The sequence below is a fragment of the Sceloporus occidentalis genome, unplaced genomic scaffold, assembly GCF_023333645.1.
Source record: "Sceloporus occidentalis isolate IW3139 unplaced genomic scaffold, rSceOcc1.0.p SCAF_2, whole genome shotgun sequence".
NCBI classification, from domain to species: Eukaryota; Metazoa; Chordata; class Lepidosauria; order Squamata; family Phrynosomatidae; genus Sceloporus; species Sceloporus occidentalis.
The window spans coordinates 128273357-128295794 of NW_028316982.1; the positions used below are offsets into that span (position 1 = coordinate 128273357).

The window sequence follows — 22438 nt, forward strand, 5'->3', positions numbered from 1 at the left end:
ACTTCTCCATTCATCCCCCAGCCTCGTAGCGCAACTTACTCCATGGACATGTGGTCCTTCAGCTTCTGGTGGTCCTCGTTGTGGAGCCTGGATCCAAAAAGCACCACAGCGTATAACAATGTGTTGGACACTAACGACATCCAGATCCCGGGTGTCTTGTCGTTCACCAAGTCCGTCACAAGGAGCCCCAGTGCCTTGAGCGCCTTCGCCTGTGTCGAGATGGAGACCCTGGCGTCAGTCAGAGGACAACTCTCCCAAAGGACCAGATGCGCGGGTCAGAAGAAAAGGTCTCCCCGCCCCCGGTTACCTTCCTGACAATGTAGTCTTCCTTCTGTCGTGCTTTCTGAGAGGTGTCGTTAACCTTGTGCAGCAGAAAGAATAACGCGTGCTCCAGGTTGCAGAGCGAGGAGAAGAGGACGCCGCGCATCATCTTCTCGCAGGCGCTGTTGAGAGAAAAATGGAGTCTTTGCGCATCCTTCCAGTGCCGTAGATGGAAAATATGTGCCAAGGGATGCGTGGGGGAATATATGAACCCATGCGCCTACCTTAACGGCGACTTCAGAAGGAGCTCCAGGTGGTTTTCGGCCACGGCCGAACCTTCTGCATAGGTTATGGAGAGATGTCTTCTTCTATTTGGGAGGAGAAGAAAAGAGTGAGGAAATTAGGTAAACAAACAAACAAATAATGCCATCTACACAACAGATTGCTGAACAATGGATTCACATTGACTCTATTGTGATGGAAGAGGCGTCGTTCATGCGCTCTGCTCCTCCTGGTCAGGAGGCCAAAACATAGGACGGACGTTTTGGGATCCTTTTTCGCTGCATTGACCGCATGGATCCATGTCCATGTTGGTCACTCTTCCATGGGTCAGCCAGATTTTTTCCTTACCGGATTCAAGTTGATCTGGTTGATCCCGAACTTCAGGAAAGCACCCTCTTCCTCCTCAGTGCAAGGGCTTGGTGGGTTCTGGAGTCTGAAATGGTGGCAGGAAGAGCGCATGAGACCCCTTGGGAGCATTCATAAGGCTGCTCCAGAGAGCCCACTGAGGGTATCACAATGGCATCCCTATGGAAGGCTATGGGCTGCGGAAGAGTGCGCTCCTTCCATAGGAAGCACCCAGGCGTTCTTCTGACGCATGGCGCATTAACAGCCGCCATGCCTCCCTTTCGTACCTGGCGAACGCAGACTGGGGCCGAAATTCATCCTTCGCCGCTCCACGCTTCTCATTATATGCGGCCGAGTCTTTGGTAGCCTAAAAACAAATGGCGCGGGGAGGAGAGAGGTGGAAGCCATCAACTCTCTTTCTGCGCACAGAGCAAAAGCAGCATGTTTTCGCCTGAGAGGATGCCTCTCTAGGCATCTCTAGGTCCTCCAGCGCAACTCTGTGGCCAACGTCCGACAGACACTGACCATAGGAGTGCGCCAGGACTTGAGCGTCCATGGATTTTGTTATCCTGGAACCAAACCTTGGCGGATAAGGTCCCACTCTGTGTGTTTGTGTGTGTGTGTGTGTGCGTGCGCGTGTGTGTATGTATGTGTGTGTGTGTGTGTGTGTATGTGTGTGTATATATATATATATATATATATATATATATATATAAAATTTCTTACCGAGAAAGAGCGCATCTTTGCACTGCCAATCCTTGGAGTGATGTCCTCCTCCTCAGTGCAGGGGCTTGGCGGCTCCGGAAATCTGAAATGGCGGCAAGAAAAGTTTGGGTATAAAATTATTATTATTATTATTACTATTATTATTATTAAAGTTCATGAAATGTGACCCCTTGAGAGCATCCCTCTGGGGCCAGAAGGATGCTCCAGAGAGCGCACTGAGGGTGCCACAAAGGCATCGGAGGAGTACGCTCCTTCCAGAAGCGCTCGGACATTACTCCAGGTTTACAACAGCCATCCCTCCCTTGTTGTTGATGCTAATTGCCCCCAGAGTACCTGCCCAAACTGGACTGAGGGCGATGTTCCTTCTTCTCTTTATGCTTCTCGTCGTCCGTGGCGCAGTCATAGGAATCCTAAAAGTAAGTGGCACACACACTCATCCCTCCATATTTGCAGCTTTGATATTCGCGGACTTGATTAATATGTTCTCTCTAGGAATATCAAGGTCCTCCGGCGCAACTCTATGGTCAGCTTTAACTAAAGGTGGCACTGAAAGACCTAGAGATTCCTAGAGAGGACACTCTACTAGGGATTTGTAGCTCTTCCAGTGCAACTCTATGGTCAGTGTCTGTCGGACGTTAACCGCAGAGTTGCGCTGGAGGACCTACAGTGTGTGTGTGTGTGTGTGTGTGTATAAAGTAACTATTAAATTCCTTACCCTTAAAGAGTGAATCTTGTTCACGCCATTTCTCTGAAGTGCGCCTTCCTTCTCAGCGCTTACTGGCTTCAGAGATCTGAAATGGCGGCAGGAAACGTTTGTTTGGCAACAGAAAAGTGGGGTACAAATAAAATTATTATTATTATTATTACTATAATTACTATTAAATAATAATAATAATAATAATAATAATAATAATAATAATAATAATAATAATAATTCATGAATGTGACCCTTTGAGAGCATCCTTCTGGGTCCAGAAGGCTGCTCCAGACTGAGGGTACCAAAAGGGCATCCCTATGGAAGGCCATGGGCTTACATAAGCGCCCAGCCACTACTCCAGAGTTACAACTGCCATCCCTCCTGCCAGGTGAGAAGAACTTACCTGCGCGAAACCGAGTGCGGGCGACATTCGTCCTCCACCCGCCAGATATCGTCATCTAGGTCCTGTGAGAGAAGGCCGAAGAAGGGGGGAACATGAAAAAGGGTACATGGGGCCCGGATCCCAAATCTCTTTCCCTAAGAAAGGGGATAAGGGAGACTCCCAAATGTCCACCACCCCTATTAACTTACCCATAGGATGGCAGGCTTCTCCTCGGCGAGGTCCTTTGCCAACTGTTCTTTCTGGACAACGCTGGGGGGAGAGGCAGTACAAAAGTCTGAATGGAAGCCCACCTATGGCTCTTCCATGGCCCAGCTATATCTCCTCCATGGCCCACCCATGGCTCCTCCATGGCCCACCTATGGCTCCTCCTTGGCCACCTATAGCTCACCCATGGCCTACTCATGACCCACCCATGGCCCACATGCCCCCTTGCAATCACAGAACCACAGAGTTGGAAGAGACCTCCAGTCCAACCCCATTCTGCCATGCAGGAACTCTCAAGCACAGCGTCCCCCGATGGAGACGGAAAGAAAGGTAGCGTTTGTTTATTTATTACCTCCGATCCCCTTCGTTGTCTTCCTTCTCCTCCTCCTCGTCTTTGGCCTCCTCTGTTTCGGGGGAATCCTTTCAAAGGAAAAAAGGAGGAATGAGTATGGACTCTTCTGCGCCGATGTGCAAATGGCACCCAAGGGCACAAGCGAATGCAGAGTGGAAACCAGGCGGCGTTACGACACCGGAACGTGCGCAGACGAGATATCACTGGACTGCGACACCCAGTATTCTGGGAATGACAGTCAAGCCGCGCCGGATCAGCAAACGCGGTACGTTCGCGGGAAAAAACGTAGGACGTTACAAAATGGAAGCCAAACCACCGTCACCGACACCCCTTTTTGTTTGTAATGGAGGACATTTTGGAATTCAAGTCAAAATGTAGGACATGCCCTGGTAAAGGAGGACGCCTGGCCACCCTTGGGAGAAAGCGTCAGGGCCTGGCCAAAGGTCGTGGTCACTTCTCAGGACACTGAGGGTATGAAAGGCTCTCCTTACCAAAAAAGCACGGTGGACTTGTGCGACGACCACTATCTGCGACAAAGAGGGATGGATGCCCGCGGTCAAACCCTGCAACGGAGACTGCTGGACATCTGCGGTCAGTTCCCGCGATGGAAACTGATGGACATCCATGGTCAACTTATCCAACAGAGGGGGATAGACATCCACGGTCAGCTCCTCCAACAGAGAGGGATCGATGTCCGCGGTCAACTCCTCCCACAGAGGGGGATGGACATCTGCGGTCAACTCCTCCAACAGAGAGGGATCGATGTCCGCGGTCAGCTCCTCCGACAGAGAGGGATGGATTTCTGCGGACAACGCAGCGATGTCTTCCACCACTTCCTCCTCGAAGTGGGTTGATTGCATCTTCCTGCGTCTGCAATGGGGACGGGAAAAGGCCGTGAAACATGACCGCTTCAGCGCCGCTGACTGTCTCTCCTGTCCAGCAACGTGGCACTCTGGTGGGTTTTGGGGGCTCTGTGGCCATGTTTTGGAAGAGTTTATTCCTATTATGGGTGACCGCTTCTTTCAATCAGATAAAATTAAATATGTGTGTGTGTTTGTGTGTGTGTGTGTGTGTGTGAAAGGAGGGAGGGAGGGAGGGAGGGAAGGAAGAGGAGAAGGAAGGAATAGGAGAAGGGAGGCAGGAAAGACAGGAGGGAAGGAAGGAAGGAAGAGGAGAAGGGTTGAAGGAAGGAAAGAAGGAAGAGGAGAAGGAAGGAAGGAAGGAAGGAAGGAAGGAAGGAAGGAAGGAAGGGAGGGGAGAAGGGAGGCAGGAAAGACGGGAGGAAAGGAAGGAAGGAAGGAAGGAAAGACGGGAGGGAAGGAAGGAAGGAAGAGGAGAAGGGAGGCAGGCAGGCAGGCAGGCAGGAAGGAAGGAAGGAAGGAAGGAAGGGGAGAAGGGAGGCAGTAAAGACGGGAGGGAAGGAAGGAAGGAAGGAAGGAAGGAAGGAAGGAAGGAAGGAAGAGGAGAAGGGATGAAAGAAGGAAGGAAGGGGAGAAGGAAGGAAGAGGAGAAGGGATGAAGGAAGGAAAGAAGGGAGGAAGAGGAGAAGGGAGGGAGGAAGGAAGGAAGGAAGGAAGAGGAGAAGGGAGGCAGGAAAGACGGGAGGGAAACAAGGAAGGAAGAGGAAAAGCGATAAAGGAAGGAAGGAAGGAAGGAAGGAAGGAAGGAAGGAAGAGGAGAAGGGAGGAAGGAAGAAAGAGGAGAAGGAAGGAAGAGGAGAAGGGAGGCAGGAAAGATGGAAGGGAGGGAGGAAGGAAGGAAAGAAGGAAGAGAAGGGAGGAAGGAAGGAAAGAAGTAGGGAGGGAAATGAGGAAAGAAAGAGGGAGGGAGGGATGGAAGGAAGGAAGGGGGAACTTACCTTCGAAGACGCCTGGGGACATCCTCATCCTCCTCATCTTTCGGCCGTATATTGCACGAGAAGAACTTGACAGTCTTCCTGATGGTCTTCCCGATGGACTTCCTGACGGCCTGCGGAGGAGATGAATGAGAGCCAAGGAAGGAATGGCCGGCCAAAGCCAGGACCCCAGTGGTCACCTCCGGACTCCCTCCCTCCGGCCGCCCGCTTGATCTCTTCCCAAGGCCATCTCTGGCCAGTGGGACTACTCACGTTGAGAAAATTCTCTCCGCGCGCCATGGCGGCACCGAGAACCCGAATGGTCACAAGTCAAGATGCCCTCCACGAACTGGTCAAGCCGCTGTCCAGAAGGGCACTGACTGGCCTCAGCTGCATTCTAGAGCAGAACACGGAACCCAAGGCAGGCATGGAACCTTTTCAAGTGGAAACAAGGCTTGGGGCTTCTCTCCACATCATGGTTGCCATGCACCTCTCTGGGTTCAGACTATAGGACCCTTAGGAGAGGGACCCTTCCAATACATAGGATCCTATGTATCCCCGTGTCTCATTAATACATTAATATAATCTATAACCTTCAGTGTCCCATATATGATCATTAATATAATCTATAACCTTAAGTGTCCCATTAAAACAATATATAACTTTCAGTGTCCCATATATGACCATTAATATAATCTATAACCTTCAGTGACCCATACATGATCATTAGTATAATATATAACCTTCAGTGCCCCATATATGACCATTGCAATGCCAGGATATAGGATCTGAGTGGTGACAAAACACAAAGTGGGACGTAAACGAATGTAATAATAATTTTTATTACACACAACTTAAATTTACTTGCAAAATATTACAGGTAGCAAGGCTGAAATGTTTAACTCATTCTCTTAACTGCTTTCTATATGTTTTGAACTGGGTCCAAGCCAAGCCAAACGCGGCTTGGGGAAAAAACAAGCAATGAATACAGAAGGGAGGAACGCCATTGGCGTAACGAACATTACGGCACAACCTGCACATAACGAAGCTTCAAACTTAATAGCAGCTGCGCGCGCAAGGTGGTGGCTCTCTCTCCGGACGTGAAAGAGGTCCAAAGCTCAGCCTTTTCGTCGCCAAAGGACCCCCTAAACCTACTTCTTCCTTCCTCCTCTTTCCTTGAGGGCCAAGTGGATGATGGACCCGCTGGTCATGTTGTAGTAAGCCAGGGAGTTGGAGTCCTTGATGAAAATGCCCTGCAAGACACAACGAAAAGAAGGCCTCGGGGTTATGATCGCCAAGCGAGAACCAAAAATGACGCGGCCCAGCATCCGATGGCATTGAACAACGCATTAAGAACACTCCCTCAACCCCTCTCCCTAAAACCTGCAGGAAATCCTAAGACTTTCCCGAAGGAAAACCTTGCAGTTTCCAACCGGAAGCTACTCCTTGGCTTTCCGGGTCTCGTTTTTGGCCTGCCGTGAGGGAGAAAGTGCATCCTTCCACTATTGTGTCCCATGCCCATCAGTAGAAAAGCGGACTTTTGGGAAGCAATGTAAACCCACCCCTCCTGGGGAGCCTTTTGGGGAGCCATGTAACCCTAACCCTTTTGGGGAGCCTCCTGAGGAGCAATGTAACACTTTTGGGGAGCAATGTAACCCTTTTGGGGGGCAATGTAACCCTAATCCTTTTGGGGAGCAATGTAACTAACCCTTTTGAAGAGCAATGAAACCCTTTTGGGGAGCAAAGATTAAACCCTAACCCTTTTGGGGAGCAATGTAACCCTTTTGGGGAGCAATGATGAAACCTTAACCCTTTTGGGGAGCAACATAACCCTTTTGGGGGGCAATGATGAAACTCTAACCCTGACCTCATACTGGAGCTTCTGCTTCCCGGCAGGCATCCCTGTGGCTTCGTGGATCTTGACTTTTATGACCGAGACCTAAGGATTAAAGGGGGAAAGAAACAGATTGGTCATTACTACGCAAGCACTACATCGCTTTAATGCTGGACCCCATGAGCTCCCTTGTTTAGGAAGGCCTTAATGTTTGATGGCGCCGGACTTGCAACCAGCGACAGGTCTGCCCAAGATGGAGGCGGGGTGCGCCTCCTTTGCTGACCGTTCGTCGCTTAGGGCGAACTTGGGGTGCCTACCTGGTCCGAGAGAGGGAGGGTGAAGACCAGCACTTGACCGTTCAGCTTCCATTCGGTCTTGTCCTGCATGTTGGGCACCTGGACCTTGACGGTGACTGGACCCTAAGAGAAGGAGGGACGCAATTCAGGGAGCGGTCAACGGACAGAACCGGCTGAAGAACAATGCTGGAACAACAATGCCACCCCATCCGAGAGAAAGGTCTGATTACGTATTATGTTGATTCATTCTCTCTAGGAATATCTAGCTCCTCCAGCGCAACTCTATGGTCAACTTTAACTAAAAATTACACTGAAAGACCTAGGGATTCCTAGAGAGGACACTCTACTAGGCCTTTGTCGCTCCTACAGTGTAACTCTATGGTCAGTGTCTGTCGGACGTTGACCACAGAGTTATTACTGTACACTTAAAAGTACGCACCTTGTTTCTACGCAGAAACTCCTCCTCGGGCATCAGGCTGTCCTCAGACTTCAGTTTCTTGGAGGCTGGCTCATCTTCCATGGGGGGCGGCGGGTGAACCGGCGGCATAGGCACCGGTGCGCTGACTGGCGCAACAGGCGGCGCTGGAACAAACGCTGGAGCACAGAGAAAAGTATTAATTTGACAAGCGTTATTATTACTACGATTGACCACCCCCCTCTCGCTTTGGACGTACTTGAGCAAACCCTAAAGCAGCGGGTGTCAAATGTAAAACATCCCTGAAAGGCCTAGAGATTCCTAGAGAGGACACTCTACTAGGCCTTTGTGGCTCCTCCAGGGCAACTCTATGGTCAGTGTCTGTCGGACGTTGACCATAGAGTTGCACTGGAGGACCCAGAGATTTCTAGAGAGACTTGCCATGCCCATCATTGTGCCAAATTTAAGTGCCCTTACTCTGGAGGGACGTTCGGAGCCTATCAATGATGCCAAATATGTGGGACATAGACGCACTTTTTGGCCACAGCGCATAAGGCTGAACATAGCTCTCTTCCAATGGAATTACATTTGACACCCCTTGCCTTTAAAAGAAAGACACGATAGTAGTAACTCCAAGGCCAAAAAACATTGAGTTAAATGAGATTAGTCAGGCTAAGAGCCTATGGAAATCCTAACCCTCTCTGGCCCAAGTACTGCGAAAGCCAGGATGCCCTGAGAGCTGGAGTCTCAACCGGAGTGGCTCCAGGTGCGAATTGTGAGCATCTGGAAAGCTTGACTCCATTGCATTAAGAAGGAAGCCAATTACTTTTAGAGACACTGAGGGCAGAGGGAAGAGAAGGAATGCATAAAAAAAGTGAAATGTCTACATTTCCTTCTACTACAACGCCGTCTGCTTTCGTTGCGTGGTCCTCCTTGCAAAGGGGATACCCAGCGCATCGAGACCCAAGCTATCATGCAGCCACAACGTCTTTCCAGAGCGGCAACGATCAGAGGTCCACAAAGGTCAGAAACTATTGACAAACAAACATATACACAGACCACAACCGTGTTTTTCCCAATGGCCCCACTCTCGACGCATGCAAACCGAGAGCTTGACTGGAAGGTTAGTGGTTAGACGCATTTTAGGACACAATGACAACGCTTAAGGGAGTTACCTGGTGCGCTGACCGGTCCCTGTCTGTATCCTATATTGCGACAATTGAACATCATTAGTCAGTGACTTGGCGCAACCGCCACCAAGGATAATAATAATAATAAAATACGCCTATTTGCAGTGGTCACATAAAATACACTGGAGCAACAGAAAACAAGCTTGCTCCCTCCTCAATATGGCATCCCTTCAATATCACCTCTTAACCTTCTCTTCTCCAGGCTAAACATCCCCAGCTCCCTAAGTCGTTCCTCATAGAGTTTCATGGTGTCCAGACCCTTCACCATTTTGGTCACCCTCCTCTGGACATCCTGCATCTTGTAACTGAATTGTGGAGCCCAGAACTAGACACAGGATTATTATTCCCAAAGCAGAATGGAGTGGCACTATGACTTCCCTGGATCTAGACACCATAGATAGACAGAAGAGATACTGACCTGTCGGCACGATCATGGGAGGCGGACGTGGTGCCATAATGGGGGGAGCCGTTGGCGGCATCGGCACAACATTGATCCGGGGGGCATGGATGATGGGTGGCATTGGCGTGGCGATCACGGACCCCGGCGGCAAGCGGACGACGGAAGTCATCGGGGGACGGGGCATGACCGGGACGGCGCTGACCACAGTGGTGCGGACGGGGGGCGGCATCTGGAGTACAGAAATCAGATTACTTTGGGGTCGGGGAAGGGTCTTATGATGTTTGTACGGAAATGGCAAACCCTACCGAAGGCGGGCGAGGCACAGACGCAATCGGCGGGGCGTTGGTCGGCATGTTGGGGGCCGAGGAGGGTGGTGGAGGCGGCAGCTGCTGTGGCATCTCATTGGGCTTGCTTGGGCCTATCTTCTCCTTGCTGTCGTCCTCTGGCACCAGCCCCTTGGCCTTATGGATCGCCTCAATCTGCTCTTGCAGGGTGATGTTGGCTTGGGCTGCCTGCTGGGTGCGGGCCATGCTGCCCGAATGACCATCCCAGGTAACCTGAGGGAAGAGCGGACGGTCATCTTTGCGTCTCCGGCCTCCGCAAGCGGGGTACCATCCCATGACGCCTGCGGAGACCGTACCTTTTCTTCTGGCTTCTGGATCTCCTCCTCCCCGATCTTCTTGCCGATGGCCGTCTCCTCCACGCCAAAGATGTCGGTACGGCGCTCGGCCAGCTGCTTCAGGCTGCTTTCGATATCCAAGCCTAAAGAGGCAGAAATAGAATAATCATAGAATCGTAGAGTTGGACGAGACCCCAAGGAGGGCCCTGATCCAGTCCAACCCCATTCTTCTGCCATGCAGAAACTCTCTATCAAGGCATCCCCAATGACAGATGGCCATCCAGCCTCTGTTTAAGGAATCATAGAATCTTGGGTTGGAAGAGACCCCAAGGAGGGCCCTGATCCAGTCCAACTCCATTCTGCCATGCAGGAAGTCTAAATCAAAGCATACCCGAATAATAATAAAAGTTATTATATCTCTGATACAACTCAGCAGAGGAAAACGCATCGAACCCGCATGTCAGGGTCCGGCTGCACTGACCTGGCGCATAGACTTCATCGTCCGTCTGCTTCTCCCGGAGCGAGCGATCCCTCTGCTCCAGCCATCGGGGATCCAGGAGCCCGATCCTCATATGTTCTTGCATCTTGCTGGCAGGGATCTTCTCCCCGGTGATGGGGGAAACGAGGTATTCGTCCGGGGCTGGGGTTGGGGGCAAAGGCTTGGAAGCTGGAGGAGAAAGGGGAAGAAAGGTTTAGAGAAAGGACGCCTCTGGCCAAGAATCATAGAGTTGGAAGAGACCCCAAGAAGAGCCCTGATCCAGTCCAACCCCATTCTTTTGCCATGCAGGAACTCGCAATCAAAACATCTCCATTTTGACAAATGGCCACCCAGTCTCTGTTTAAAGACCTCCAAAGGCGGAGACTCCAAGGGAGTGTGTCCCACTGTCGAACAGCCCTGCAATCTATAGACGCAAGATTGTGCAAGTCATAACCCCCAACTACATCTAAACCTCACCTTTGGGATCGTAATCCTTCCTGACAATGACCTGATCTGGAGTCGGAGGCAGTGGAGGTGGCATCGGGGTTTCTGGAGGAGGTGGGACTTTTTGGTTCTCATCCTCTTCGTCCGAGCCCTTCGGATTTAAAAGCAATGGGGTTAGGAAGCGACAAGAGAATTGTTCATTCATAGAGTCAGACAATCATACAGTCGGAAGAGACCCCAAAAAGGGCCATCCAGCCCAACTCCATTCTGCCATGCAGGAATGCTCAACCATAGACCCCAAAAAGGGCCCTGATGCAGTCCAATCATAGGGCCATCCAGTCCAATCTTAGATCCCAAAAAGGGCCCCGATCCAGTCCAACCCCATTCTGCCATGCAGGAACTCTCAATCCTAGACCCCAAAAAGGGCTACTCACTTCGTCCATGTCCTGAACCTGGGTGTCCTGGTCTAACTGCGACGGTCCCTCCTCAGTCTTTTCTTGCTTCTCGTCTTCGTTGTCCGATTCCACTTCCATCTCCACTTCCTCGCTCTCCCCAAACTTCTCGTAGCGCTCCTGGATCAGAATCCGAGCGCCTAGTTCCTCGGGGGTCGTGGGGGGAGGAAAGTTCCCTAAAGCAGAGAAGGAAGGGGATGAGCCTCACTGCCACCTCTCCTTGGAGGACTGACCTCTCCTTGGAGGACTGGGCTGCATTGGTCCCTCCCTATTTGTTAGGGTTAGGGGTACGGGGCACAAGACCTGTCTAGGAATCTCTAGGTCCTCCAGGGCAACATCTGCCAGACATTGACCATAGAGTTGTGCTGGAGGACCTACAAATGCCTAGTGGTGTCCTCTCTAGGAATCTCTAGGTCTTCCAGGGCAACATGTGCATTGACCGCAGAGTGGTGCCAGAGGACCTCCCGATGCCTAGAGAGACCTTTCCGCCCCCAGATACGGAAAAGTGAAATTACTTATCAATTCCACAGACATATGGGGGCTCAAGATTATTTATTCCGACCGAGGAGTGGTCCCACCTTGCTCCGAAGGCTGGAAGTCCACCGTCTCCACCACCACGAAATCGTGCCAGTCGATCTGGGCGTATGCGACGCGCTCCCGCTCTTTTTCCTCTTCTTCTTTCTTCCGTTCTCGCTCCTGGAACTTGGCCCACTCCACGCGGTAGCAGGCCTACAACGAGGCATAAAAACAACAATGCAACACAAAATTCATTACGATATGAGAAGCATTAGTGCCCGCTCCCATAATTGGCCTCCTTAGTAGGAAACTACAAGTGACCATTTAAAGATCTTTATATTATTGTTGTTGTTGTTGTTGTTGTTGTTGTTATTATTATTATTATTATTATTATTATGTGGTGGTGGTGGTGGTATATAAATATGTGTTTTCAAATGATTACATCTATGTTACATTTGTAAACCACTGTTGGAGTCAATGCATCAAAGAAACAATTCAGAAACATCATAAAAATTATAGGGAGATATTTAGGCACCTGATCCAAGACTTCTTTGGGGTTTTCTGCCTCCTTCTTCAGTTTTATGATCAGCCCCTTCGGTGGGATCAGGATCTGAAATATATATATATATATATATATTTAAAGAGATTAATAATAATAATAATAATAATAATAATAATAATTTAAATATATCATCTTGATTAAAGTGTCTATTTTATGGGGAAACCGTTCCCCTTAATGAGGTAGTCCCACCCATTCCACGCTTTTGGATTACTATCTCTAAAGGGCCAGATACAAATAAAAAAATAAATATAAATATAATAAATTAAAAAATAAAATATAATAAATATAGTAAGGATAAAAATATAATAAATATAATAAATTAATAAATAAATTAAAAATATAAAAAATATAACAAATATAAATAAATATAATAAATATAACAAATAAATATAACAAATATAACAAATTTAAAAATAAAATATAATAGACAAATATAATAAGGATAAAAATATAATAAATAAATTAATAAAATAAAAATACAACAAATATTATAAATAAAAATAAATATAATAAACAAAATAAATAAATATAACATATAATAAATAAATAAATATAATAAAATATAATAAACAAATATAACAAATATAATAAACAAATATCTCAGCTGTTGATACCAGTGATAAGAGAATTGGCAGCCCTCCATATTTTGTTGGCTTTAAACTATCGACAACCCCAATCAAGACTGTCAATAAGAAATGATGGACGTTGTTGGCCCACACTGGGCATACGTTCTCCATGTCTGTGGAGAAGGGTTTTAGAGCCTTTAGGGTTGAAGGGCAGGGTATAAATACTGTAAACAATAAGCAACAGAAGAGAAATGTTTTAACGCCTGGAATTTGCCCGGTTTCGCCCTAAATCCCTGCACTCTCCTCTGCCGGACCCCCATCCGAGGGCTAACCAGGGCTGGCCCTGCTTAACGTCTGAGATCAGACTGGATCCTAATGCACAATGCAACTTCTCAGACCCCATTACCTTGGTGTACTGCTCAACCAGTTTGGTGAAGTAGTTGAAGAGGCTGTGCTGAGGGCGCAGGAAGTCGAACTGGTAGTTCCTCTGCTCCTTCTGCATCAGCTGGGTCAGGAACTGCCTACCGTTCCGGGCCACGAACTGGGCGGTCAGCTTGACCACGTCCAGGTCAAAGGCGGAGATGGACGGAGGGTCCGCGATGAACTCGAACTCTGGAGGGGGCTCCTTCGGGACCACCGTCTCTTGGATCACCTGGGCCTGGAGCTGTGGAGGAAACAGAGGATCATGAAGAGACCCCAAAAAGGGCCCTGATCCAGTCCAACCCGATACTTCCATGCAGGAACTCTCAATAAAAGCTTCCCCATGGATGAAAAGGCATGCAGCATCATCCCAGAGAGGCAATGTTTTGGGGGGGACAGGGCCACTTACCTTCTGCGGCAGCTGCTGCTGTGCGCTCTGTTGCACCTGCATGACCTTTGGGATGGCAGCCGAGGGCTCCTGTGCCTTCCCTTCTTTGAACTCGTTGACTTTGTGCCGGTAGTAGGCATGGTACGGGTCATTGGGGTTCAGAAAGTTGAACTTGGGGTTGTTTATCTCGTTCTGGCGGATGCGGGCTTCGAACTCGGGGCCGTTTCTGAGAAGAGGCACAACCAGAGTCAGCACCCAAAGCAGAGCAAACGGTCCCCAAAAGCCGTGAGGCAGAGAGCATCCCATTGCCATTGCATCACCGTTATCCATCTCTAAGAGGATGCTCCAGGTGTAAGCAAAACCTTGAAATCCACATCACTAATTTAATGATTTACTGTATAAACCCGCGTTCAATGGTGGAGCACACTCCTTCCTCGGAGGTTTTGGTGGGGTCTCCCCCCTTTGGAGGTTTTTAAACAGAGGCTGGACAGCCATCTGTCAATGGGGATGCTTTGACTGAGAGTTCCCGCATGGCAGATAAGTGTTACTCTGGATGACCCTTAGTAGTCCCTTCTAACACTAGGATCCTATGTATTCCTGCATGGCAGAAGGAGGGTTGGACTATATGACCCTTAGTAGTCCCTTTCGACTCTAGGATCCTATGTATTCCTGCATGGCAGAAGAGGGTTGGATTCTATGGCCCTTAGTAGCCCCTTCCAACTCTACAATCCTATGTATTCCTGCAAGGCAGAAGGAGGGTCGGACTATATGACCCTTAGTAGTCCCTTCTGACTACTGAGCAGATTGGAATGGATGATCCTTGTGTAGGGAAAGACGGGGATGCTCTCAGCATCACAGGTAATCACCTGGCGACGAAACTGGCCGTCTTGTCCACGATATTCCTGACCTCAGGCGGAGGGTAAATGATCCCAACGACGGGTTTGGTGGGCGCCGCTTCTTCCTTCGGTTCATCTTCCGGCTGCAGGAAGAGTTAATACGCGAAAGGTTGAAAACAACAACAACAACAACAACGGAGACCAAGGAGACATTTTCAATTCGCTTTCTACAAGGTATAGATGCAAGTGTTGCCTTAGAGCGCAGTCTTTTATGCGAAAGGTTTTGGCGCAATTGCGAGAGACAGTGAAGCCTGATGCCTTATTGGCTAAACAGTCAGCCCTTTGTATTTGCAGCTCTGAGTTTTCCAGATGTGATTAATTTGTCCTCTCTAGGAATCTGTAGGTCCTCCAACTCAACTCTGCCAGAAATTGACCATAGAGTTGCATTGGAGGACCTAGATTCCTAGAGAGGACAGTCCACTAGGCATTGGTAGCTCCTCCAGCAAAACTCTATGGTCAATGTCTGGCAGATGCTGACCACAGAGTTGCACTGGAGGATCTAGAGATTCCTAGAGAGGCATTTGTAGCTCCTCCAGCGCAGCTCTATGGTCATCTTCCAGCAGATGTTGACCATAGAGCTGCACTAGAGGACCTGGAGATTCCTAGAGAGGCACTTTCTTAGGTCAATGGTCCCCAAACGGTGACCTTTTAAGAGATATTTGGACTTCATTTCCCAGAAGCCTCAGCTACGTCGGCCAATGGCCTGGAATTCTGGGAGCCGAAGTCCAAACCCACTGGTATCCCTGAAGGCCTTCTTCTCCTGAGGGGGTCCTACCTGCTTCGCCTCAGGAGGGGCCGCCTGGGCGGGAGCCATGGCCTGGACGGGGCCAGCCGGCATTGTCTTTATCTTTTCCTTCTCCTTTTTCTTCGGGGCTTCCAAGCGAAGGCCACTTAAAACGTCGACAAAGTAGCGGCCCCTCAGGAAGGATGCGCGCGCAGGCAAAGAGAGGGCCACACCCCTTTGGTGACGTCCAGAGGGCACGCGCTCCGCCCAAAAAAAGAGGGCGGTGCTTCCGTGACGGGAGCCACGTCCCCTTGATGCTGTTAGACTGGGGAAGGATAATCACGCCCCCTGATGGGTGGAGCTTAACACACAAGAGCCACGCCTTTTTATATAGACTATTAGATTGAGGAAGGATAACCTCGCCCCCTGATGACGTGAGGAGGGAGTGGTTTACCACATTGGAGCCACGCTTCTTTGAGACATAAGCAGAGGAAGGATAACCACTAACTCTGGTGACGTCAGAATAAGGGAGGAGCATGGGACACGAGAGCCACACCTCCTTAATGTTATGTAGACTGAGGAAGGATAACCACGCCCACTTGAAGACGTTAAAGGAGGGAGGAGTTTACCACACAAGAGCCCCCTAGCGTGAAAAGGGGGCAGGGCCCGTACAGCTTTCCCCGTTGCCATGGCAGCAGAGGCCTAGCGGGCGAGGGGAAGCCTGCTGGCGGTGATTTTTTGGGGCAGGTATGTTGGGCTTTGCACCTTGGGCACCAGTACCTCCCTTCTTCCACTCTCTGTTTAGGGTGCCTCTGAGCATGGGCAGAGTGCCTCCTTGAGTGTCTACTAAACACAATGCAAAAACCAATGGATCTTCTTGTACTGCATTGCAAAAAGCACTTTAATGGGCCACTCCACACTCAAAGTCTCCCACATAGTTTGATACGCATTGTCCCCAAAGAGATCATGGCGGACGACGCATAGCGCCACTTAGAGGCTGCACATAGGTGTCTCTTTGCTGCCGCCTGTGGCTCACCATGCCTTTCCTCTTTTCGCAGGAACATCTCTTCCGCGTCAACTGGACGCCAACGCCAACACCGCCATGTTGGGTTTGGCGGTTGACCAGGAACGCAAGGAAAGCCTGCAGGAGGGCATCATCGACCTGCAGGGGATGGTGGTGACCGTCTTCTCCCAAGCCGGCGTCGTGCGCTACCCTTCCTGGAAGTTCCCCGACAAGGCCTCCTGCGACCTGGATTTGGTGCCTTTGCTACGGTTTTGCGGAGGACGACCCCGAACTCAGCACACGTTCCCACATCGTCCTCCTGGAGCTCATCATCGACAGGTGAAAAGAAATACGCTCGGTCCCTCTGTATTCACTGGGGTCAGGGGCGCAAGGCCCCCATGAATGTGGAAAAACTGCAACACTGAGAGAACATCTAGGACTCTCTAAATCCTCCGGTGCAACTCTGTGGTCAATATTTGCCAGACATCGACCATAGAGTTCTGCCGGAGGAGCTACAAAAGCCTAATGGAGTGTCCTCTCTAGGAATCTGGAGGTCCTCCCATGCAACTCTGGTCAATATCGAACAGACACTGACCATAGAAATGAGCTAGAGGAGCTACAAAGGCCTAGTAAGAGTACCCCTCTAGGTCCTCAGGGCAACTCTGTGGTCAATGTCAGACAGACACTGACCATAGAGTTGCTCTGGAGGAGCAAAAATGCCTGGTCGAGTGTCCTCTCTAGGAATCTCTAGGTCTTTCTGTGCAACTTTGAGTTAACGTTGACCATAGAGCTGCATTGGAGGACCTAGAGATTCCTAGAGAGGACACTCTTACTAGGCATTTGTAGCTCCTCCAGGCCAGTTCTATGGTCAGTGTCTGTCGGACATTGATCATAGAGCTGCATTGGAGGACCTAGAGGTTCCTAGAGAGGACACTCTACTAGGCCTTTGTAGCTCCTCCAGGGTAGTTCTATGGCCCGTGTCTGTCGGACGTTGACCATAGAGTTGCACTGGAGGACCTAGAGATTCCTAGAGATGTATTTTATAAGGTATAACATAAGTCTGAATTACTGAATTTCAGGCTATGTTTGAGCATGAATTGGGTCCCATCCCCAATATCTCTCATTACATATTTGCAAATGTTCCCAAAGCCAAAAAAAACAACAAAAACCCAAATCCTGAACATATCCCAAGCATTTTGGACAAGGGAGGTTCAACTCGTAATTCATTCCTCAAATCTGTGTCTTGCTTATAGGATCGTTTCCCCCATTCTGGTCCTATCGTGGCACATTTATTGTTGATGGTCTTTCCTTTCTGTCTCAACAAAGGTTGCTGCTGTTGCTCCAGAGCTTCACAGCGTATGCAGGGAGATTGGTCCACGAGGAAGCCACCTCGCCATCATCCGCCGCGACAGGGCCTTCCATGTCGATTGGGATGGCGGCACGGACGTACTGGGAGAGCATGGTGAAACTGGGTGCTTTCTACCAGCAGCTGGCGAAGGAGGTGAGGAAAGGAGCTTGAGGAAAGGAGGCATCTTTTGCACATGGAGCTGACTCTACAATGCTAGGCTAGGAGGGCTCAGCTCCCAACCCCAAATTAATATGGCCTTCCTCCGCAAATTAATGACAAAGTTGTCCCACAACAACAGTTTCAGGGCCCTGGTTTGGCATGCCTTCCTTCCCCAATAGGCTTTCCCCTGTTCCTGCACAGAGAAGTGTAAGGTTTCTCCCTTCGTTGGGTTTTTATGACAAGGTGTGGGGACGATCCACAAATATCCTATACAAAGGTGAGGGATGAGACCCACGGACGACCCTGGGCAAGTCCCACTCTCTCAGCCTCAAGGGAACATCCAAACGGAGGTTCGCCTTCCTCCCTTCCCATCCCATTGTGACCCAGTTCAAAACTGTTCCCAGCTGACACCACCTTTTATTCTTCCACGCCTAGAAAAAGGGCCGCGAAGATGGAGCTCCCAGCCCGTCCCGGACAGAGGACACACGCGTGAAAAGCTCTTGCTACGAGCGTTCAGAGTCAGATGTGACCATACCGGGTCTCTAGGCTTTCTCGCTGGCCTCGTCCGCCGGCAGTGGTGGTGACCGCACTGACCGCTCCAAGGCCAAGTCCACCTGCGAGAAGACCCAGCTCAGCCTCCGGGAAGCGGGCCACGCCATCATCGGCATGTGCGCCAGCCAGAACCTCCCATCGTCTCTGGGCAAGTTCCTGGGGACACTAGGGGAGACCCTCGAGCACAGACCCCTGACCGCCATGGACATCAGCTACTGGGCCTCCGAGCAGAACAAGGACCTCTCCCGGATCAGCAAACACCTCCAGATGCTGACGGAGCTCATCGGCCCTTTGAAGGAGGAGCTGGAAGCGTCCCGGGAGCAGGAGGAGGAGATGAGGAGGCGGATCGAGGCCTTCGAAGGCCATCTCCAGAAGGAGAAGGAGGCACAGGAGGAACAGAGGAAGCAGGCAGGGCTGCTGTTTGAGCAGAGGCACCAGGAGATCCTGCAGACTGTGGCGCAGCTGGAGAAGGAGAAGGAGGACATCCAGGACAGTGAGTAGAGCCTCTCACTTTGCACAGTGATAATCCACTGTTATGTCTTTGAATCCTCCCTCTTCCAGACAGCTGTCTGGACACCTGGGCCAAGGTGGCTGGGTTGATGGGAACTGGAATCATACAGCACCCATGGGCCACCAGTTTCCACCTTCTGTGTTCCCTGCTTCAGTAGCTATGTACCTCTTGGCTTCTTGCAGAGGCTGCTTCCCTGGAGGAGACCGTCTCCACCGTGAAAGAGAAGCTCCGGTCGCATGGAGCCACGATCCAAGAGCTGGGTAAGGACAAGGAAAGGTGCCATGTCCGCTGCGTACTTCGAGACGCAAAATCCTTCCCGGTGCATCATGTTCTCACAGTTACAAGGCGACATCTTTTTAGAGGGTGGTCCATGTTTTGATCCTTCTCTCTCTGGAGCTGAGCAAGGAGATGCCATTGTGGAGCAAAGACATGTTCCTTTCCCCATAACATTTCACCTTGGCATGCGCAAGGGACTTTGGCTTTATTGGGCAACCGAAGTGGAAACCTGGCAGCCCTCTTAGTCTTGTTGGGCCGCAGCATCCATAGCCTTATCCAGCGAAAACGATGGCAAGGAATGCTGGGAGTTGCAGTAGGAGAGCTGCAGAGTGCCTCTGAGTTGTCCTATGCCAAGGTGGGCATTGCACAGGCGGTTGCCGAGTTGCAGCTTCTGCCAACCCAGGCCAGCAAAGCGATTGGCGAAGCCTGCTGGGGCTTATAGTCTAACAACATTGAGTGGTGCACAGGAATGGGTCCTCCTCCTGGTCCGCTCCTAAACCGCCATGCCTTCCACAGAGCAGGCCAAAGGGGATCTGCTGCAGGAGATGCGCATGAAGATGGTGGACAAGGCCGAAGTGGAGAGCTGGGAGAAGCGGCTGGAGGTCCTGGCTGGTCAGCTGGAGGCGGTCAAGAGGCAGCTGGGACTGGCCACGACTGAGCTGGACAAGAAGAAGGCCAAGGTGGAGAGCGTGCTCCGGCACAAAGAGGTGGGGACCTCCCTTTTGTCGGGCCAACTTGCGTTTTGTTTCCTCCATCTGCTCACCGACAACTCTATGCCTTCTCTCGCTGGTTGGGGATGATGGGGGTTGCAGTCAAGGGCATCATGAAGGCGCTCATGTCTAGGGCAGCGGTGTCTAAACTCTGGTCCTCCAGGTGTTTTGGACCTCAGCTCCCAGAAGCCCCAGCTTCCTTGGCCAGTGGTCTGGGATGCTAGGAGCTGGAGTCCAAAACACCTGGAGGGCCAGAGTTTGGACATTGCTGCACATGGGGATGCTACAGTCGCCCTTCTCTTTCCCTTGCTTCCGGAAGTCTCTCCAGGCCAAGCAGAGAGCCCTGACGCAGCAGCTGGACCTCCTGGACCAGGAGTGCGAGCAGCTGAGGGCCGGCCTGGCCGACAGCGAAGAGGCGCATGTCCTGATGAAGGAGAGCGTGAAGGAGATGCAGGAAGGGAGGCAGCAGACCCAGCGTCGGCTGGAGGAACAGCAGGTCAGTGGTCAGCATTGGCAGACCCTTGTCCTTGTCCTCCATAGGCATAGCGTCCGGCGGGGGGGATTTAACCACACTCCTGTCTCAATGCAGAGGCTGATAGAGAAAGCAGAGCAGGAGAAGCTGCGCATGGAGCAGTGCGCCTCTGAGCTGCGGAGGACCATCTCGGAGCTGGGGGAACTGGTCTGAGAGACGAAGAAGAGGGAGAGGTTGCTGGTGTTGTACCCAGACCTTCATGTCCCTGTGGAGGCACACTTTGAAGGTAAGGACTGGGTCTCTCAAGGCGCATACAGTAAGCACGCCTCATGCGTGGGTGCGTCATGCACAGCTTCCAGCATATGCCAGAAAAAAGGCTCTCATTGAATCCCTTCCTGGGAGAAAATCGTATCAATTCTTGAAACAAAATTAATCCTCTCTGCATTCGTAGGACCTCAAGCACAATATATATATATATATGCATACATGCACGCACACACACATATGTATTTATATATATACCCCAGCGAATATGAAGTTATTCGTTTTCCTGATGACATCTCATTGACACATGGGATGCTAGGTGGCAATATTGGAACAGGAGAGGTTGCTCTTAGTTGAAGGCACACGAGAACATGATCTTTAGGAAGCCAGGGAAGGACCTAAGCAGCCAAGGATGCCCCGAAAGGGACATTTGTGGTGAGAGAGCGTGATGCCATATCATGTCCTCCTGTCTTGACCTCTGGCTTCCTTGTGCCGCTTTGCAGGCACCGGGGACGTCATGGAAGACATGGGGAAGCAGCTCCGGGCCAACAACATCCGGATCAGCGTCCTGGAGGAGGAGAACACGCGGCTGCGCGCTGCCCTGGCGAAGATGGAGGAGGCCACGCTACTATGGGAAGAAACAAAGGTGAGCGTGGGGTCCCAGTGAGCGGTCCAGGCGGAAGACCCTTGGTTCTTGGATGCCAAGGTGTAGCGGGAACATCTCTCTTTAGATTATGCTGCCAACCCAGCTGTGGATCGCATCTGACGCAGACGACCCATACGAAAATGGTGGGCCGTGCTCTCCAATGGGGTGAGTAGATGGTTTTGTAGCGCCTCTGACGCAGAAAAGGTTTGGCGACGGGGTAAGAAAGGAGACTGAAAGTCGCACTGAAAGCCATAGAGATTCCTAGAGAGGACACTCTGCTAAGCCTTTGTAGCTCCTCCAATGCAGTTCTATGGTCAGTGTCTGCCGGACGTTGACCATAGAGTTGCCCTGGAGGACCTAGAGCTGTGATGGCGAACCTATGGCACGCATGCCCGCATGGGCACTCCAAGCCCTGTCCGCAGGCACACTGTCAGGACCGCCATGAAGAGGGTGGGGCATGTGTGGCGGGCCGGCGGCGGGCACGCGGGCCGGACTTACCAGGCCCAGCGCCGCCAGGGAGGGCTCTGGAGGGCTGAGAGGGAAGGCCAAGGAAGGCACTGGCCCTGGCCGGAGCCGCGGGAGACCTATAGCGCCACTGCTTGCCTGGTCCAGCTCCCTCCCGGAGGAGCTTCGCCCACTGCTGCTGCTGCTGCCTCAGTGGCAGGAGAGCAGCAAAAATAACAGCAGCTCTTCCTCCGGAGCGGGGAGGGGAGAGTGTGTGTGTGTGTCCAGAGGGGAGCACAAGGAAGAAATTGGGGCTGGAGGTTTTGTGTGTGTGTGTGTGTGAGAGAGAGAGAGAGAGGGAGTGAGAGTTGGAGGCAAACTCCAGGGCCAGAAGGGCAGCGGAGGCGGGAGGAAGAGAAAGGCAGAAAAAAGTTACAGAGGAGAAAGGAGAAGGAAGGCAGGGAAAGGCAGGGGTAAAAGCAGCAGCAGGAGGAAGCAGCCTCCTACCGCGTGGTTGTTGTTGTGTGCCTCCGTTTCCAACATATGGCGACCTTGAGGCAAAACTATCATGGGGCTTTCAGGTCCAAAACACACTTTGCAGAAATAATCTACTGTACTTTGCGGCCGCTTTAACTGCCCTGGCTCAATGCTAAGGAATTCTGGGAATTGAAGAGCAGGAAGGGAGAGAAAAAAGGGAGGCGAAAGAGGAAGGAAGAGAAAGGCAGGAGGGGAGGAGGAGGAAGCCTCCC

The 22438-nt window shown here is 51.0% G+C and overlaps 2 protein-coding genes and 1 pseudogene across 3 annotated transcripts; 1 reads left to right on the forward strand and 2 right to left on the reverse strand.

Annotated features, from left to right (window-relative positions):
• Nucleotides 1-122: 122 nt before the first annotated feature.
• Nucleotides 123-5472, reverse strand: LOC149319017 (uncharacterized). Its single transcript, XM_089510943.1, has 14 exons — nucleotides 5378-5472; nucleotides 5129-5238; nucleotides 3762-4140; nucleotides 3271-3338; nucleotides 2903-2963; nucleotides 2715-2776; nucleotides 2330-2405; nucleotides 1948-2024; nucleotides 1615-1696; nucleotides 1176-1255; nucleotides 892-976; nucleotides 546-629; nucleotides 308-443; nucleotides 123-209 (listed from the first exon to the last, which is right to left on the reverse strand). Exons 1-13 carry the CDS (start codon nucleotides 5402-5404, stop codon nucleotides 357-359), a joined length of 1278 nt encoding a protein of 425 aa, XP_089367069.1. The 5' UTR covers nucleotides 5405-5472; the 3' UTR covers nucleotides 123-209; nucleotides 308-356.
• A 455-nt stretch (nucleotides 5473-5927) lies between these two features.
• On the reverse strand, nucleotides 5928-15653 carry LOC149319018 (splicing factor 3A subunit 1). Its single transcript, XM_089510939.1, has 17 exons — nucleotides 15356-15653; nucleotides 14551-14663; nucleotides 13706-13910; nucleotides 13283-13540; nucleotides 12284-12358; nucleotides 11811-11961; nucleotides 11215-11408; nucleotides 10814-10931; nucleotides 10340-10525; nucleotides 9880-10001; nucleotides 9545-9796; nucleotides 9258-9468; nucleotides 8825-8854; nucleotides 7674-7828; nucleotides 7256-7357; nucleotides 6972-7043; nucleotides 5928-6357 (listed from the first exon to the last, which is right to left on the reverse strand). Exons 1-17 carry the CDS (start codon nucleotides 15416-15418, stop codon nucleotides 6256-6258), a joined length of 2409 nt encoding a protein of 802 aa, XP_089367065.1. The 5' UTR covers nucleotides 15419-15653; the 3' UTR covers nucleotides 5928-6255.
• A 143-nt stretch (nucleotides 15654-15796) lies between these two features.
• Nucleotides 15797-21926, forward strand: LOC149319019 (coiled-coil domain-containing protein 157-like; annotated as a pseudogene). Its single transcript, XR_016279919.1, has 10 exons — nucleotides 15797-16051; nucleotides 16363-16646; nucleotides 17634-17808; nucleotides 18250-18859; nucleotides 19060-19137; nucleotides 19670-19860; nucleotides 20183-20621; nucleotides 21103-21245; nucleotides 21331-21410; nucleotides 21668-21926. The product of XR_016279919.1 is annotated as a coiled-coil domain-containing protein 157-like (transcript).
• The last annotated feature ends 512 nt before the right edge of the window (nucleotides 21927-22438 follow it).